Source organism: Amphiura filiformis, chromosome 15 (assembly GCF_039555335.1).
Source record: "Amphiura filiformis chromosome 15, Afil_fr2py, whole genome shotgun sequence".
NCBI classification, from domain to species: domain Eukaryota; kingdom Metazoa; phylum Echinodermata; class Ophiuroidea; order Amphilepidida; family Amphiuridae; genus Amphiura; species Amphiura filiformis.
This window is the reverse complement of record NC_092642.1, coordinates 31,410,237-31,428,708: the sequence shown is the minus strand read 5'-3', so window position 1 is coordinate 31,428,708 and position 18,472 is coordinate 31,410,237. Positions and strand designations below refer to the sequence as shown.

At 37.0% G+C, this 18,472-nt stretch overlaps 1 protein-coding gene across 1 annotated transcript; it reads left to right on the top strand.

The window, feature by feature from the left end:
- Positions 1–6,231: 6,231 nt before the first annotated feature.
- Positions 6,232–11,478, top strand: LOC140170870 (uncharacterized). The gene is made up of 4 exons (XM_072194078.1): positions 6,232–6,924; positions 7,580–7,978; positions 9,201–9,390; positions 11,034–11,478. The coding sequence occupies exons 1-4, from the start codon at positions 6,232–6,234 to the stop codon at positions 11,288–11,290; spliced, it is 1,539 nt and encodes a 512-aa protein (XP_072050179.1). The 3' UTR covers positions 11,291–11,478.
- The last annotated feature ends 6,994 nt before the right edge of the window (positions 11,479–18,472 follow it).

The window sequence follows — 18,472 nt, the reverse complement described above, 5'->3', positions numbered from 1 at the left end:
CCAGGGACTAGAGTAAAGTAAAGTAAAGTAAATAAGTAAAGTCAACAAATTTGAGATCTATTTTGACATTTTCAGATAATCATTTCAAATTTTACAGGGTTTTAATTGGACAGGTCCTTTTGTGTCCGAGTCCGAGCCGAGCCGAGTCTTTTGGTATCCGAGTCCGAGCCAAGTCCGAGTCCAACAAAAAGTGGACTCGAGTCCGGACTCGAGTCCGAGTCCGGACTCGAACGATACATCACTGAGCTATTATATCGATGGAGACACAGTAAATTATGTAACGCATGTTCCTTTGTGTCGATTTGATTTGAGACAAAAAGCAAGTTAATTCTAATTCGCTCTTGTGTGTGTTTATAGCGTGTTACAGTCGTGAACCAGACTGAAGGATACGTCAGGGCAGTCACAGAGGATGGTATCGAATACACAGGCAACTATGCAATTGTAACCAGCACCGTTGGGGTTATTCAAAATGGCGGCATAACCTTTGATCCTCCTCTACCACCGTGGAAGTCCGAAGAGTTTTGTCGATTTCAAATGGGTACCATTGATCCAATCTTCCTCAAATTTGAAACCAAGTTTTGGGATGACACAGAGTTCATTTTGCATGCCAATGACAGATACGGATACTATCCAGCATTCTTGAATTTAGAAGCCGAAGGTCTTCACCCGCCTGGAACGAACATCTTGATTGGATTCCTGACGGGAGATGAGGCATATCGAGCAGAGTTATTGACAGACGATGAAGTAATAGGCATGTCCACGCAAGTGGCCAAGTTTTGTTTTTGGTATAAGATCGATAGTGGCGGTGGGAGCATTTTACAATTTAGAGGCATATTTTAGTAGGACGGACATTTCCTCGCGAAGCGCCCGAAAAATATCAATTTCAGACTATTTTAGCCAGTCCGCGTCAGTTCGCGCAACATTGTGCAATGTTACCCAATTTTGTTCCAAAAAACATGGTGTTTTCGGGCAAACATGGACGCATAGGACAATTTGGGGGGGCCCAAAAAATTGAGGGGTCCTGGGCCCGGGCCAATCTGGCCCAATGGTAAATCCGGCCCTGATTTTAACCTCAACAAATTGTAACCAATTTCGGCCCAATGACTCTTCAGACTACTGGACTGTTCCCATCTATACATGTTACGTTCAAATTCAATTTTATTTGTGATTGGCCTGTGAAACCTAAATAACATTAACAAGCTATTCCTGTAGGTGATTTGATGGTAAAATTGGTCCATAGTCACAGTCACACCACTTTTGTGGAATTTAGATTTGTAGCTTGCAACAAACGATTTCAACCTTTTATTTCGGTCATTTTCTGATGACTTTTTGCCTGGTAACGTTAATACTAGTATTTTTTCTATTATTGCACGTGTATTAAAGTCAGTTCAGGTCACTGTTCAAATAGTGCGAAGTCAGCAAGCATTCTATTTTTAATTTGGTTCATTGAATCCTTTTATATAATTCTATAGAAAACTAATTGACAATGGATGATCCCTGGGATTATTTTCGAAGTGTTAACTATTTATTACAGTACTTTGCAAAAAGCAAAGGCACACAAATTTATAAATAATTCTAAATGATATTTTAATTATTTTCCTATCCATACCTTTTCACAGTGGGGTGACAAGGGGGAAAGGCAACATTATAGGAGGTATGTCAAAGAAAAAGGACTAAAACTACAAAAAGGCCTAAAACCTTAAATATTATAGTCCAGTATCTCGCAGGTTTTAATGTGCATCCCCAGGACTCTACCAAACCAACTTTTTGAGTTTCCTTTTATGGTCCTATAACACATTAAGATGTTAACAAAAATATTTCCCGGCACTCAGTCCATATTCAATGTTAAAGGTCAACACAGTGGTCAAATTTTAAAGTTGCTCAAATCTGGTTACCAAGCACATCAAATTATTTCTCTTATTGCAAGGATTCAGAAAAAGTAAAGTTTGACCTACCTGCGACATACCGTTTTTGAGTTATAAGCAAAAAGGTCAAATTTTGGGCGGTGGTCAGTTTTTTTGGCCACACAGGGGCCAAAAATTTAAAAAAAATGCTCCGATTTCAACGCAAATGGTCTCAAATTGCTCGTCATGCAAAAACAGGTCAAAAAAGAATCGTTTGCGCTGTCTAAAATGCATCGTTATTGACAAAATTGGCCATTAAAGGTCAATCCCCATTACAGCCTATTGACCACAACATATGTTGTGATGTTTTCCAAGGTAACGAAACATCCTACATGGTTACAACTATTCCTTATTTGACTTATTTTTACATAACAAACAATTTGAGACCAATTTCGTTCAAATCGGAGCATTTTTAATTTTTGGTCCCTGTGTGTTTGATAAACTAGAATGCATGCTGTGTAAAGATCATTGCACTGTAAAAGACAGTTTAGAAAAAGTATCCGCAGAGAAATGGGAGAACATTAAGGACAAATCTTTACAATGGAAGGGCCTTGATAAATTTCAACATGTCAATACAACAGTGGAATGGGATAAATGATCTAAGGGTTATTATATGCATGCATTACGATGTCTAACACACGCGCTCACTCCCAAGCCACAAAACGCAAGCACAAATCTGAGAAACCAGATAAAAAGGCTGGGATGTCAGGTCAGCAATCATCTTTCTAAGGACCTATCCCAAGAAACTTCGTTCAAGTATAGGTGCTCTGCATGATAAGGCATTGTGCGTGTGGTGCATGAAAGGTCCAAAAAAAGTCCAGTAACCGGGACAAAAAAACCTTTTTGTTCCTTTCGACACAAGATTGCAGATGAAGATACAAGAGAGCGGTTAGATACGTTAATAACGTCAATCCCAGACAGCCTGGAAATCAGATACCACCGTCATTGCCGGCGTCAATACGTCAGCAATCAAGCGAGAGATAATCTCAGTGAAAATGTAGAGCATCTACAGCATGTTAACCTTCGGGAGGCTCAAGCTTTGTTCTTTCAACATATCTAACAAGTCATTTTAAAGATCACGAAATACGCACCCTTCAAGGACTGCTCCAAGATTACATTCGCATTACTTCAAACTACGGACACTTTTCCCAAGTAAGGTCCAGCTAGCTCAAGGAACTTCTGATCAAAGAATTTGGAAAAGATATAGGATTTCACGAACGTATTTAGAAGAATGTTAGTGAGCTTGTGTATGATACAAGAGCTGCCGGTACATACATCGAGGCCGCGCTGTTATCACTGGGAGGAACGGAGGACCAGTTCGTCAAGAATGTCGCAACACGACTCACCTAACAGGTCATTAAAACAACCACTGTTACTTGGTCCCCGTACATAACATACATGAGTTGGACCAAGATAAAAACTTGAGTGAGCTCCTACTATAATTTATCGCGTCTGACGTCATCTGTCAATCAAATTCGAGCACGGTTTGTTTACAAGTGTCGTGATGATGACTTGCTGAACGCGGATTTATAACCGGGCGCCTTATTGTTAATTTTGCACCTTTCGACATGCAAACCATCTCAAAAGTTAGGTATTTATAGTAGGAAACTTTCTTTGGCGAAGGCACCATGTCCACAATGCCTAGAAAATCTGCTTTTTGCCTTGTAAAAGTACGTAATTTTTCGCCATTTGCTGCTAATCCTTTTCTCCGATCAGCACCAGATAGATCGGTCTTCCTTTACGCGCTGATTAACCTGTGTAAACCAATCAAGGATCGTAATTGACAGTGACATCAGACGCGATAAATTCTTTTGGGCGGGTGCCGCGTGCCCTATATTCTCTGACTATTGACCTACTTTTTCACATGCCGCAGTGTTGAGAAAATATTCGTGCCGGTTATATCCTAAACACCCACAGAGGTGATAGTTTACGGCGAGTTTTGTAATTATTACTTGATTTTGATATGTAAGTAATACGATAAAGTCGTCATAGGCAGTAATGTGTTTGTATTAAAAGAAATAACAAAAATAATTATTTAAGTAATAGAAATACTGTTTGGAAATTGCAGCAAGATTTGCAGATGTTTTTATTTGAACAGTACCAGTTCACCAGTTTTGCTAGTTTTCCTAATCTTTGGGCTAAATTAATAGCATCGTGAAGGTCATATATATCATTTTATACTGACAGCTTCGGCATGTACTTAAATACAGCTTGTATGTGCATTGTGTTCAGTGTGTACATAGGCTATTTACTTTTCAAATCTTGTGACAAATAGTGCTTGCTGATGCTTGTATAAGGTATTATAGACAAATTATTAGAATGCACGTGCACCAGTAGAAATGGCCCAGGTTGAATAAAATAACTAAACATATGAATGAATATTTTATTCCCTGGATTATTTTTGTTGGGACAAAATAATGATATAGTTTGACGCTTTGAAATACAGTTATGTTAATCATAATAAAGTTACAAAGTTAAAAAATAATATCGAAATATTGTAAAATCAAACTTTTCCCCTCATAAGTTGTATCAAAACAACATATTGAGGAAATTGATATGACAGATTTTTAAACTTTGATATGGAAAGATACCCCAGCCCTGTTGTCTCACCAGAGAAGATGAGCAGAAGTCTTTCTATCTGATGATAAAAAAACCTCTAGGTATGATTACGAAAATGTTTTTAATAACTATTATCTACAAAAGTTTTATAACAATGTTTTATATAAAATGTTAACATAAAACGTCTTCTGTTATGATGTGAAGGGTTAATATAAAACAGGGAAAATCTGTTCCAACTGACCAGCAGAGAACAAAGGATAAGCAATAGATAAGATTAAAATCAGGGAAAATATGACACAACCTCCAATGGGTGAATAACAAACGTATAAACGTATAAAGTTAAAAACTCTTTTAACTTTGTTTATACGTTTTGTGTTATTCCCCCATTGGAAATCGATGTTGTGTCATATTTTCCCTGTTTTTAATTGTGAACTTGACTTACTCAAACTTTCATTTCTCTTGACAATTTTTCATTTGCCCGCCCTATTCCTTTTAAAGGAATTTTTATTATCTCTGTCTTTAATTATAAAGCTTATTACCTGGTTAAAAAAACCTAACACAGGTTCAACTGATGACAACCCAAAGATCCGATCAATTGCGTCAATCTTAGGCAGCGATCGCTATTTACGACAGGGGGGAATGGGCATTTTTAGGGGGGAACCCGATTTTTTTTTTATCCTGAGGGGAACGCGACATTTTTGTATGTCCAGGAGGGGGATTGTTATGTTTTAAGTGGAGAAATTCGGGAAAACAAAGGGCGAATCCGAAAATTTTGAGCGGACGCGAGGGTGGAACGCGAATTTCTCCATTTAAGGTTATACGAGGTATTGTTGGTCGAAGCAGCCAAAAAAAAAAATCGATTTTCATTATCTGAATCAATATATTATTGAAAAATAACACTTTGGTGTTCATTAGAAGTTCATTCTATATACAAATCATATACTTTGAAAACTTGCTTAATTTATTGTTGTTAATGAGTTATGTACGTTTTACAAATATGTTGTTGTTTCAGCCCTCTTTACAACATAACTCAAGAACCTCTGGAACCTCATACCTCTTGAACTCCGAAATATAAGGTTTTCTTAAAGAGTGACCATGTCGCCTTCTTTCGATTATTTCCAGAGGTATTAAAATACCTCTGGAACACCGAAATATAAGGTTTCCTTAAAGAGTGACCATGTCGCCTTCTTTTGATTATTTCCAGAGGTATTAAAATACCTCTGGAACACCGAAATATAAGGTTTCCTTAAAGAGTGACCATGTCGCCTTCTTTTGATTATTTCTAGAGGTATTAAAATACACCGAAATATAAGGTTTTCTTAAAGAGATATAATTTAAAGCAAACAAATAAATCACACTGTTTCTTTTCACTTCAAAAAACATGGCGTATAGTTGCCAGGAGAAGTCATGCAAGCCAATTTTAATATTTCATCGACTGAAATATTCTCATTAGTATGACTAGTTATTGGGACTTTACCTACTGACAACTTCTGAATAGTACCATGACCAGGTCTATATAAACTTTCTAACAATAAGATGTAGGAATTAATTTTATTCAACCAGTATGCAAGACAATACATTCCTGGATTGATTGATTTGATCCGATTTGATCTGAGGTCAATGAAGTCAAGCTCAAAGTATAGCCGAATATTTGCAGGCATAACCATGCTAACTGTGTTGTACACACACAGTCAACGCTTCTCGTTACCCCGTGTGATAATCTTTACTTAACCAGTTAACAATAACTGATTACTTGATTCCAACCAGCATGTCTTGCAACTACTTTCTCTTTGCCGTGTTCACCTTTCAATTTTTACTCTCCGGTTCTTTCGCGCAACCCGCAGATGTCTCTGTCGACGCCCAAGTCCTGATCATAGGAGCAGGTCCAGCTGGACTTTATGCTTCTTCGACTCTAAATGCAAACAATATTACTGACTATATCATACTAGAGGGTGCCGATCATTTACGTGGTTATGTGAATCAACTCACCTTCGGGGGAATAGAATTGGCCCCTGGATTCTTATGGTCGTACGGCACGGCTGCTAACGATCAATTTGGTATTCCTTATCGTGAATCCAATTATTCATCGTACACAGTTTACACTGATGAAGGTGATGATATCACACGTGTTGCCATCAAAAGAGAAAACAATCTCCATGAAGCTTTTAATTTCGCTACCGACGCTATCATAGAAGATATTGATGAAGGGGTGCGTCCTGATTTGTCACAAAAGGCAACGTTAGCTCGTGGTGGATGGATAGCTAATTCGGCAGTTGATAAAGTTATGGAATGGTTTAACTTTGACTTTGCTGAAGGGAGATCGGCTCGAGATACATCAACAATTCAAGCCTTTCGCCAAGCTGAACTAATTCCCGATGACTATTTCATTCTCGGAAGTGTAGACCCCGCGTTGGAACCTCTAGAATCTATACTAACGGAAGAGAAAGTTCGCTTGAACCAGGTAACATTGTCACTTTCCTCTATAACTAAAGCTTTTGTAAGTAAATAACTTATTAAAGTACAAGCCAGGCTATTTGACATGTTGTATAGCAAACATTGGATTGTCAGTCATCAAATGACGCCTTTGCCTAGGGGGGTCACTCCGATTGTGGCCTGTACACCATCCGCGATAATAAAAACGCGTAAAAAGGGTCGTTTTTCCTGGGTTGGCACGATACGCGAGTAACGTGTTTAGGGTGTCAAAAACATGAAAAATAGGGGGGAAATGGTTGGAAAATTGCAATTGCTAAATACGCGGAAATGAAATTTAGGGTATGAAATTTGATGTAAGGAATAAAATCCCTGTTTAGGGTGTGAGCAGGCTCGTGTAACCTGTTTAGAGTACCGTTTTAGCCCATGGTTAAATCCTTGTTAAGGGTGCTTTTCAAAAGTTAATTATCGCGGATGGTGTACAGGCCACAATAGGAGTGACCCCCGGGCGCCTTTGGTAGAATAGGGGTCCATGTTTTTATTAACCTGATTGATCCCTCAATCACTTTGACCCCTTAGAAGGTACATTTCTTTTTCTAGCCATCGAGGCTAATCCTTAGAACAAAACGAGTCAGGTAGTAGAGACAAAACGCTTAATTCTAATTCGCTCTTGTGTGTGTTTATAGCGTGTTACGGTCGTAAACCAAACTGAAGGATACGTCAGGGCAGTCACAGAGGATGGTACCGAATACATTGGCAACTATGCAATTGTAACTAGCACCCTTGGGGTTATTCAAAATGGCGGCATAACATTTGACCCTCCTCTACCACCGTGGAAGACCGAAGAGTTTTGTCGATTTCAAATGGGTACCATTGATCCAATCTTCCTCAAATTTGAAACCAAGTTTTGGGATGACACAGAGTACATTTTGCATGCCACTGACAGACACGGATACTATCCAGCATTCTTGAATGTAGAAGCTGAAGGTCTTCACCCGCCTGGAACGAATATCTTGATTGGATTCCTGACGGGAGACGAGGCATTTCGAGCAGAATTATTGACAGACGATGAAGTAAAAGCCGAGGTGAGTATTATAATATAGTTGTGCCTTTTTATCTTGGCGTATCATGGCTTCCAAGCCAAGCTAAGCTATAATGTCATTAAATTCCGGCCTTGGAAGTATTGCGACCTTTGACCTTTGAACCGAAGTAGGATACCTCTACACATGCCTTTGCTTCGTCCTCATAGCACTGGTTTATGATGTTGTCTCTTCTCTTTCGAATCTAAGCTGGTTCCTTGACCCATCTTGCCCTGAACAGAGACGAGGGGTCATTCTATCTAAATCACATCTTCGATCCTCTACTCATGACCAACGTTGGAGACAGGGTACTTCCGGTAAAACAATAACATCCGGACAAGATCCCTGCTCCAAGTAGATAGATCAATAACAGCATTGTGAAAGCTAGAATGTTTCTGTCGAAACTGTCAGCAGGAAAACGTGTTTTTTCCATGGTGTTGACAAAAACTCTAAATAGCTGATTAATCAACATACCTGACGAATCTCTTCAGTCACCTGTTTCCAGGTTTATACTATAAGACTTTATTTATTTCGTTATAATAATGTTAACCAAATCTGTGCAATATTGTATACTGCACACAAAAAAGTATCCGAACACTTGAAACAAAAGCAATAACTTAAAGACACCTGATGTAATTTGCCAAATGATGTCATAGATTGAGAATTTTGCTCTGTGTATTTTGATACCTCATTCGGCACAATGCGGTTTTATTTTCCCAAGTTATACCAAAAAAAAATAAATAGATATCATGTCAAAAGTGACAAAATTTACATAGACTTTTCTCTTGAAACACGCTAATTATGAGCTCGGCGAGTGATTATTTATCACGCTATAATGAGCCCGTTAGAAATAGAACAGCCGGTAGGAATCATCCGAAGGAGGAAATAGCCAACATTTGTCCCTTTTGAAATGCTCTCTTTTTCCGTTCAATTTGGTATAACTTAGGAAAATAAAAGTCGGATCGTGCGAAATGAGGTATCGAAATACGCAAACAAAATTACCCATCTAATGATTTATTTCATTTGTTATAGGTTGCTTCTGTTTTTAAGTGTTCGGATACTTTTTGTGCACAGTATATGTTGATGTTCTTGTAATTTGCATAAATAAATAAATAAATACAATCACGGCTGTTAGATCTGCTTACAGGCACCATAATATGATAGGCCCTAATTATTCCGACGACAGTTTTATGATAAAAATTGTATTGATTACTTGTAATACTTGCAGATACTTGAAGTATTGAGAAACATATACGGCGAAGACAATGTACCAGACCCTGTGGAATTCTATATGTCCCGTTTCGCTACGGATCCTGATTTCTATGGTTCTTTCCCTACTTGGCCAATAGGTATCATTCCCACTGATGCCCAGATGCGGCTGAGCGCTAACGTTGGAAGGCTCTATTTCGCTCCTGAAGGTCAGTTTATATTATATCATTTTGCTAACAGCCCGGGCTAACAGTCAATACTCAGGTCATGCACAACTGCTCTAAATTGTTGTCCATGCAATCGCGCGGTTTTTAAAGTTGGCTAAAAAGGCGCTTCAAAGAAATTGTATTTTTTGTTCTCCGAATATTAGACTGATTAAAATAAACATACAGTTACATAGTGTAAGAACCACTTCTTCCAAAATGATCGGTTTTAATGGTGAATTCTACTGTCCAAAGGTGACATGGTGTATAAGTTATTCGATAACCAGGAAGCCCAACAAAATATAATTGACATCGCATAAAAAAAAACTTGATCTTTTGGCTGAATAAAGTTGTGTGTACGTGATGGTGTAAATATCTTTAAAAATTCAAAAAGCACGTAAAATATAAAACGTCTCAATTTTTCGTCAGTGAAAATGATAACACGCCATTTAAAATACGTGTATAATTTCGCGCCCGAGTTTGTGTCGTGGGAAGTGAGCTGTAACTATTTCAAGGCTATCTTTCAACACGTACAAACATCAGTGTTTGCATTTTTCTGAACAAACATAAACATACTTTAGTAAAACGTGCGAAAAGACAAACATGAAAGCGATCTATATGATATTAACTTAGATAACATTTGACATTTAGGCGAAGGCTTCCATGTTTTTATTACCAATCTTAACCTAATAAGGTCAGTTTGCGTTGAATGAAATCAAAATATCAAGATATCAAAATAATTCAAGACCTATTAATTAAAATCAACTTAGAATTAACTTTAGTATAACCATGGTAAGAAGTCAAGTTAGCTCAATCGTTAAGGCGTTCGACTATGTTGCTAGAGGTTGCGGGTTCGAACCCTGGCGGTGCCTAGTCATGCTCTCGTGGAAAATTGAGTTAGCTTGAAATTCCCCTGGGCAAGAAACTTACTGCTAATTGTCTCGTTGTAACCCGTACGAAACTCGGGGAGCTGATCCTGGATGCGATGGTTATTTGTCTAGGGTGTGCACTCTTGTAGCAGTAAAGTCCCTGATTTGTTGTTAAATGGTTTATGGAATGATGGAATGATGTGTGGCCGTAGAATTGAGCGACGACCTGTAAAGTGTGCTGAGGCTTGTGGATCAACGTCTAGGCGTTGTGCCTGTGCGTAGCGCACTATAAATCACTGCGCTTTTTTAATGGGTATTAAGCTTCCAGTCTCATGGTCGTCGGTGTTAGAAGGCTTCCGTATGCTTATGTCAATTTTTTTGTTTCAATTTGCAGATACAGAATCTTTATAACCTATAGGCCTAATTTGAATTGATCATAGTAGAAATGTGAGAGTAGATCTACTCTCACATCCCTGATCATAGTAATATATAAATATCTATGATTTTGTATTTAAGTGTTTATTTAAAATCAGATATCCAACTCTACTCTAACTAAACAGCATAGATAATACAGTGTACTTTTGGTTTGTGTTTTGTTCTTTTTTGTACTTCTTTTTTTATTGAATCAAGGGGGCCTGTAAGCCAAGATAGCAAGGATGCCGACTTTGTGATGAAAGTAGGATTGAACTACTTTTGGCTCAAATAGTTTGCGTAATGTTTTCTCTGTTAAACTAAGTAAAAGTATCCTAAAATGTAACGAAATAAATTTTGCCTCAACAGGTGCCGGTAGTGTTGAGTTCATTGGTATTCTCAGGGAAGTATTGCAGATGGTAGAGCAGCAGGAAAGGCAGTCACTGGATGCATTCTGGATGGAGATTGTGAGGAGTATTCTCCTGCAGAACCGAAAGCTCCTCCTCTTTGTAGTGACGTCAAACCCTATAATCCAAATAAGCGTCGTAAGAACTTTAACGCGAGACCATAATCAACGGAGGAAAGTCATTATTTTGTTGTGTGCAAAATGCATGGTGTATGCGTGATATAATTTAACAAAATACTTTGATCCTTACAAGGGAGTAAAAGCCATATTAGTCTGGAAGCAAAGTATTGTTTTATTGGCTTAGATGCTTTTGCCAGTTAAAGTGTTTTTCTTCGCTGATTATTATTCTATAGGTGGTACCAAATGTGATTATGGGGGGAGGGTGTAGAATTATCACCCTGGGCAATTCAAGATCAAAGTTTATACATGGGTCAAAATTTAAAACGCATACCAAAATGTTCCTCTGATCCTAAAGTATTCAGAAAATGTATAGTTTGACCAAACTCCGACCTATCGTTTCGGAGTTATAAGCCAAAACGTCACAGGTTATATTTGAAGAGCCACAGGGGCTAAAAAAGATCAAATGCTCCAATTTTGATGTAAATGTCTCAAATTGTTGACCGTGTTATCTAATTAAAGAATAATAATAACCAACTGTAATGACTCGTTACCTAGGTAACAGAAGTACCAGAAGGTCAACATCAGGTGGCTTCGTATTGAAGATATGGACCCCCCCCAAAAAAACAAACCCATCAACAAATTTGGTCGGGGGGGGATATGTATATATTCAATATGAAAGGTCAACATTTTCAATTGATCGTCGGCTTTTCATCCCAGCTACATACTCTTTAAGTAAATATATCATTAAATTTAGACAGTTTACTTCGAGGACTGTAAAATATTCAAAAATTTTAAAATATCAAACTTTAATAATTTGTCATAAAATTTGTATTATATCGTGAAGTTAAAAAAATCAAAATTATTTGATATCATCAGGACAGTCATCGTATTCAGAATACAATTTGATATGTGTAATGTGCTCTCATGTCCCACAAAAATACTGTCGAAACGTTCATACCAGAGCCCTTAAATGATGCATTTTCAAATGTAGCTTTAAGTGGTATTATTAATGTTTTTTATTTTGTAATTGTGTAAATGCTCTTTGTATTATATTGTATTGTATTGTATTGTATTATATTGTATTGTATTGTATTGTATTGTATTGTATTGTATTGTATTGTATTGTATTACATAATACAATACAATAAAATACAATACGAAATAACGTATTATTAATTTTACGTCATCAAACATTCGTAAGAAGTTAAACATTACTGGAAATAGAATGTGAATAAACTAAATTACAACAATATGTTACATCGAATATTCTACGTCGAATACTCGGAGCCTGTAGCAGCTCTTACCCTAATGCTAACATAACTGTAACCTTAACCCTAATCCTAACCTAAATTGCCTAACTACAACCATTTTCGATCCTTCGGACTACTGGATTGTTCCCATCTACACGTGGTACGTTCAAATTAAACTTTAAGTACATATCATTAGATTTAGACAGTTTACTTCGAGGACTATATCAAAAAATTTAAAAATATCAAATTTTAATAATTTGTCATAAAATTTATATTATATCACGAATTAAAAAAAAAAATCAAAATTATTTGCTATCAGAAGGACATTCATCGTATTCAGAATTCAAAAAAATACTGTCGAAACGTTCATACCAGAGCCCTTAAAAGATGCATTTTCAAATGTAGCGTTAAGTGGTATTATTTAGGTTTTTATTTTGTAATTGTGTAAATGCTCTTTGTATTATATTGTATTGTATTGTACTGTATTGTATTGTATTGTATTGTATTGTATTGTATTGTATTGTATTGTATTGTATTGTATTGTATTGTATTGTATTGTATTGTACTAAAAATTCGAAATAACGTATTATTAATTTTACATCATCAAACATTCGTAAGAAGTTAAACATTACTGGAAATAGAATGTGAATAGATTAAATTACAACAATATGTTACATCGAATATTCTACGTCGAATACTCGGAGACTGTAGCGGCCCTAACCCTAATGCTAACCGAACTGTAACCTTAACCCTAATCCAAACCTCACAGGGCCGGATTTACCTGGGGGGGGGGCCTGGCCAGGCAAAAATTTGGAAGCCCCAAACTCACCGTGAAGAAGGCATGTCCACGCAAGTGGCCAAGTTTTGTTTTTGGTATAAGATCGACAGTGGCGGTGGGAGCATTTTACAATTTAGAGGCAGATTTTAGTAGGACATTTCCTCGCGAAGCGCCCGAAAAATATCAATTTCAGACTATTTTAGCCCACAATAAAGGTGAATTTTGCTTTATGACGGGTCAGTGCGCGCAAAATTGTGCAATTTTACCCAATTTTGTTCCAAAAACATGTGTTTTCGGGCAAACATGGACGCACAGGACAATTTGGGGGGCCCACAAAATTTGGGGGTCCTGGGCCCGGACCCATCTGGCTCAATGGTAAATCCGGCCCTGATTTTAACCTCAACAAATTGTAACCAATTTCGGCCCAATGACTCTTCAGACTACTGGACTGTTCCCATCTATACGTGTTACGTTCAAATTAAATTGTATTTGTGATTGGCCTGTGAAACCTAAGTAACATTAACAAGCTATTCCTGTAGGTGATTTGATGGTAAAATTAGTCCATAGTCACAGTCACACCACTTTTGTGGAATTTAGATTTGTAGCTTGCAACAAACGATTTCAACCTTTTATTTTGGTCATTTTCTGATGACCTTTTGCCTGGTAACGTTAATACTAGTATTTTTCTATTATTGCACGTGTATTAAAGTCAGTTCCAGGACACTGTTCAAATAGTGCGAAGTCAGCAAGCATTCTATTTTTAATTTGGTTCATTGAATCCTTTTATATAATTCTATAGAAAACTAATTGACAATGGATGATCCCTGTGATTATTTTCGAAGTGATAACTATTTATTACAGTACTTTGCAAAAAGCAAAGGCACACAAATTTATAAATAATTCTAAATGATATCTTAAACATTTTCCTATCCATACCTTTTCACAGTGGGGTGACAAGGGGGAAAGGCAACATTAAAGGAGGTATGTCAAAGAAAATGGCCAAAAAGGACTAAAACTACAAAAAGGACTAAAACTACAAAAAGGCCTAAAACCTTTAATATTACAGTCCGGTATCTACCAGGTTTTAATGTGCATCCCCCAGGACTCTACCCAACCAGCTTTTTTAGCTTCCTTTTATGGTCCTATAACATATTCAAGATGTTTACAAAAAATATTTCCCGGCACTCCGGCCATATTCAAGGTTAAAGGTCAACACAGTGGTCAAATTTCAAATTTGCTCAAATCTGGTTAGTTTGACCTACCTGCGAGATACCGTTCTTGAGTTATAAGCAAAAAGGTCAAATTTTGGGCGGTGGTCAGTTTTTTTGGCCACACAGGGGCCAAAAATTAAAAATGCTCCGATTTGAACGAAATTGGTCTCAAATTGCTTGTTATGTAAACATTCCTTATTTGACTTGTTTTTGCATGACGAGCAATTTGAGACCATTTGCGTTGAAATCGGAGCATTTTTAATTTTTGGCCCCTGTGTGGCCAAAAAAACTGACCACGCCCAAAATTTGACCTTTTTGCTTATACCTCAAGAACGGTATGTCGCAGGTAGGTCAAACTATACTTTTTCTGAATCCTTGCAATAAGAGAAATAATTTGGTGTGCTTGGTAACCAGAATTGAGCAACTTTGAAACTTTTAACATTGAATGTGGCCGGAGTGCCGGGAAATATTTTTTATTAACATCTTGAATGTGTTATAGGACCATAAAAGGAAACTAAAAAAGTTGGTTTGGTAGAGTCCTGGGGGATGCACATTAAAACCTGGTAGATACTGGACTGCCAGTGGTGCAACCAAGGATGACTGATTTGGACCCAAAATATGATTCTTTTGTTTTTACCGATCTAGCAATTACGAGGGTCGGTCAGTATATGTGAACGTACACCACGAATGAGCACTAAAATCGGCCCGGTCAATTTTGCTTAATTTTGTTTTTAGAAAATATATATCATAAGCTTTAAAATGGAATATCATTTGACTTCATTCGATATCCAGAAGCGGGTAATGGTTTGTTGAACTTTGCTCCTTCAACGAAATGGTATACCTTTTTCGGTTCAACGTGTGTCTCTTTTGCCACATTGCTGGTAATAAATATCAAACAGTCATAATTGGCGGTCATTTCAAATCATCCCCAAGTCAACGAGTTTCAGGAATGTCCTCTCATTGTTAATTGTTGGTTATACATACCTTGATAAAATACAATGTTTTGTAACCCACCACTTGAACAGGATTTAGCCAAAGCGAACAAAGACTAGAGCTATTTAAGAATTCTATAGACATAGGCAGAAGCTTATTATCCTCTTGAACAATAGGATTATTGATTGGTTTAAAAGGTGTTTGACTAGCGATATCAAAATGAGATACATGTAGCACCAACTTGAGGTACCTTAGACTTCTCCGTAGTCCACTTGCCAATTGTGCATACTCTGGCTATTACATTTAAGCTTAAAACTCTGATTCAATTATATATTTGTGCACAATTGATAGATTTTCACATCTGATCTTTTCAGTCACCCTACTCCCTCTGTTTGTTAGCTTCCCAAGAGGACTACTGACTTGGCCTTGCGGTTAACATTTTTAACACGGGACTCTATGAACTAAAATTGGTTATGATGTAATGCATCTTTAAATGAATCTGGCTTGTGATTGGTTGCCCAGATCTCGTTATTGTTTAAATCCTCCCGACACGTACCATTACCATTAACTATACATGGTACACATCTATCTATGGAATGCGGCGCTTTTGTGCTGGCGCGAAAGTTGGTGGATGAACGTACGCATCTAGCGCGTATTGTACCACCATGCTTAGTCTTGTGGTTAGATTTGATTTATAAACAAGTATGATTGACAGTGTGTTTTAGAGAACGAAGTCCCGGGGTAAACAGGGGGTAAAGTTCTGTTTAAAATTGAAAGTCCATAGTCGATTTTTAACTCGTAATAAACTGGCTGATTCTAAAATTAGAATTGTTCAGTATTGAAGTGCCATTATAGTTGTGCCATTATGATATGTTGCATTGAATAATATAAGCCTACGTATACTTTACTTTTACTGTCATAAATATAATTATATAAACTTTTTCATAACCATTTTATACTAGTATTTTGATGTAATAAATATCAGTATAATTTTGAGTTCAACTGAATGCGTTCATCATGATTAATAACATATTTTTATTTATCAAAAATCGACTATGGCATAGTCTAGAGGTACCTATGAATACGACCTTCATGCACATTTTACACTGTAACTCAGAAAACAATTTAGGACATTTACGGCTCATTCGTGGTGTACAGTCACATATGAAAGTTGACTTGTAACCCCATATATGGATTATATTCATGGCATTTCTCTATGATCACATAAACACCGTACTTTTATCTTTCAAAAAATGTACAAAAATTATATCACACACTTGATTACGTAACGGCATTAGCATAAAATCAACGGTCTACAGTCACTGGCTCAAAATGAGTCGTTTTTGTTAAGGGAAAATGAGGCTGAAATAAGGTATTGTTGTATATTTTAGATTTTCTCGGGAATTAAAGTATGGATAGTGGTGCCTTTTGGAATAGTAGTAGAACACAAACCCAGCTCATAAAACCATCTTTGTTGGGCAGGAAAGGTTTTGGTTTATTAATAATGTGTGATAAAATATGTGTTATTTTTGACAAAAACATGTATTTCTTTCTATAAACATTTTGATATTGCCAACAATACGAAACGTGAAAATTTAATTTTGTCTGCCAGTTCTTTTGACTAATCCCCTAGAAAATAGTAAAACCGTGATTAAAATATAACTGTTATTCTACTATTGTTACATTTATACAAAAAGTAGTGGTACAGAGAGATCGAGAGAGAGAGAGAGAGAGAGAGAGAGAGAGAGAAGAGAGAGAAAGAGAGGGGGAGGGGAGAGAGAGAAAGGGAAAGAAAGATTTAGATAAATGCATATAGATGTATTCAATATACTTACAATCTTCCGAGTCGAAAGGAACTGTTCCATAATGTGTACGCCGGGGGGGCACTCAAATATAATGATGTAAGCATGCGTGACCAAAAAAACGCGTGAAAAGGGGTGTTTTTTCTTGGTTGGGCACGTTACGCGCGTGACGCGTTAAGGGGGTAAAAAACGGTGATTTTCATGAAAAGCGGTAGTTTTAAAATCGTTTGTTACGCATTTAGGGTACCATTTTAATCCACTTTTCAAATCTGCTGAAACTCCGATTCCGAAAAAAGTTTATTCCAGTGCCGGAATTTCACGTTCGTATCCAAACCTAAAGTGTCACTATGTTATGCAAATATATTTCATGACGTATTACATGTGATTTAACCATGGCCTCCTACTTCAATGTAAAATACCGTTTAGATTTAAAAAAACCGTGCATATTTATTATAATTAATGACGTCATATAAAATTGTGATGGGTATATAGTTCAGTGGACAAACGGCGAGACAAACGAAAATATCATGTATTTCAAAAAGATTTTCAGGACCTTTATAGATTCCTCACATTATTTACTACTCCTGCTGGTAGATTTGTGAGTTCCCCTTCTCTGGATCACTTTAGGAAATTATATTTGCAGTAGAAAGCATGAAAAGGGCACACAATACCGAGACACGATAATCAACTTTAGGTGCCGAATTCGGAACCAACTACGATGTGAATACTGTTAATAACGTTGCCTCTGGATAACTTACGCTGTGTATTGGTATTTTATATTCTCACAAAACTTGAATCCAATCAGATTCATGTAACAAGCTACGAATCCGAAAAAAGACCCCCATTGAAAATCTACAGTGGTAGGGCCGTATCTGGTATACCGGAGGGGGTAGGCTAGGCCTGTATCCGGTAGATGACTTTAAGTGTTCAATGGCAAGTTAGTAGGCCTACAAAAAATTATTCAATTTGTCAAAATCCATCAAAACTTTTAAAGTGGGTCAAATATAGACAAAAACTTGTTTAGGGGGTCCAAATTAGACAAAAACTTGTTTAGGGGGTCAAAATTAGACAAAAATTTGTTTAGGGGGTCAAATTTTTGGGGAAAGCGCGCTAAAAACTTGCTTAGGGGGTCATTTTGCTCACATAGGAAAACTTGTTTAGGGGGTGTTCGAAAAAAATTTGGTCACGCATGCGTACACTCTCATATTTGAGTGGCCCCCCGGGTGTGTACGTAACTCATCCGCGTTCATCAAGCAATCGTGCTACAAAAATATAATTAGAATTTCTGTTAATTTCATGAAAAAGTAT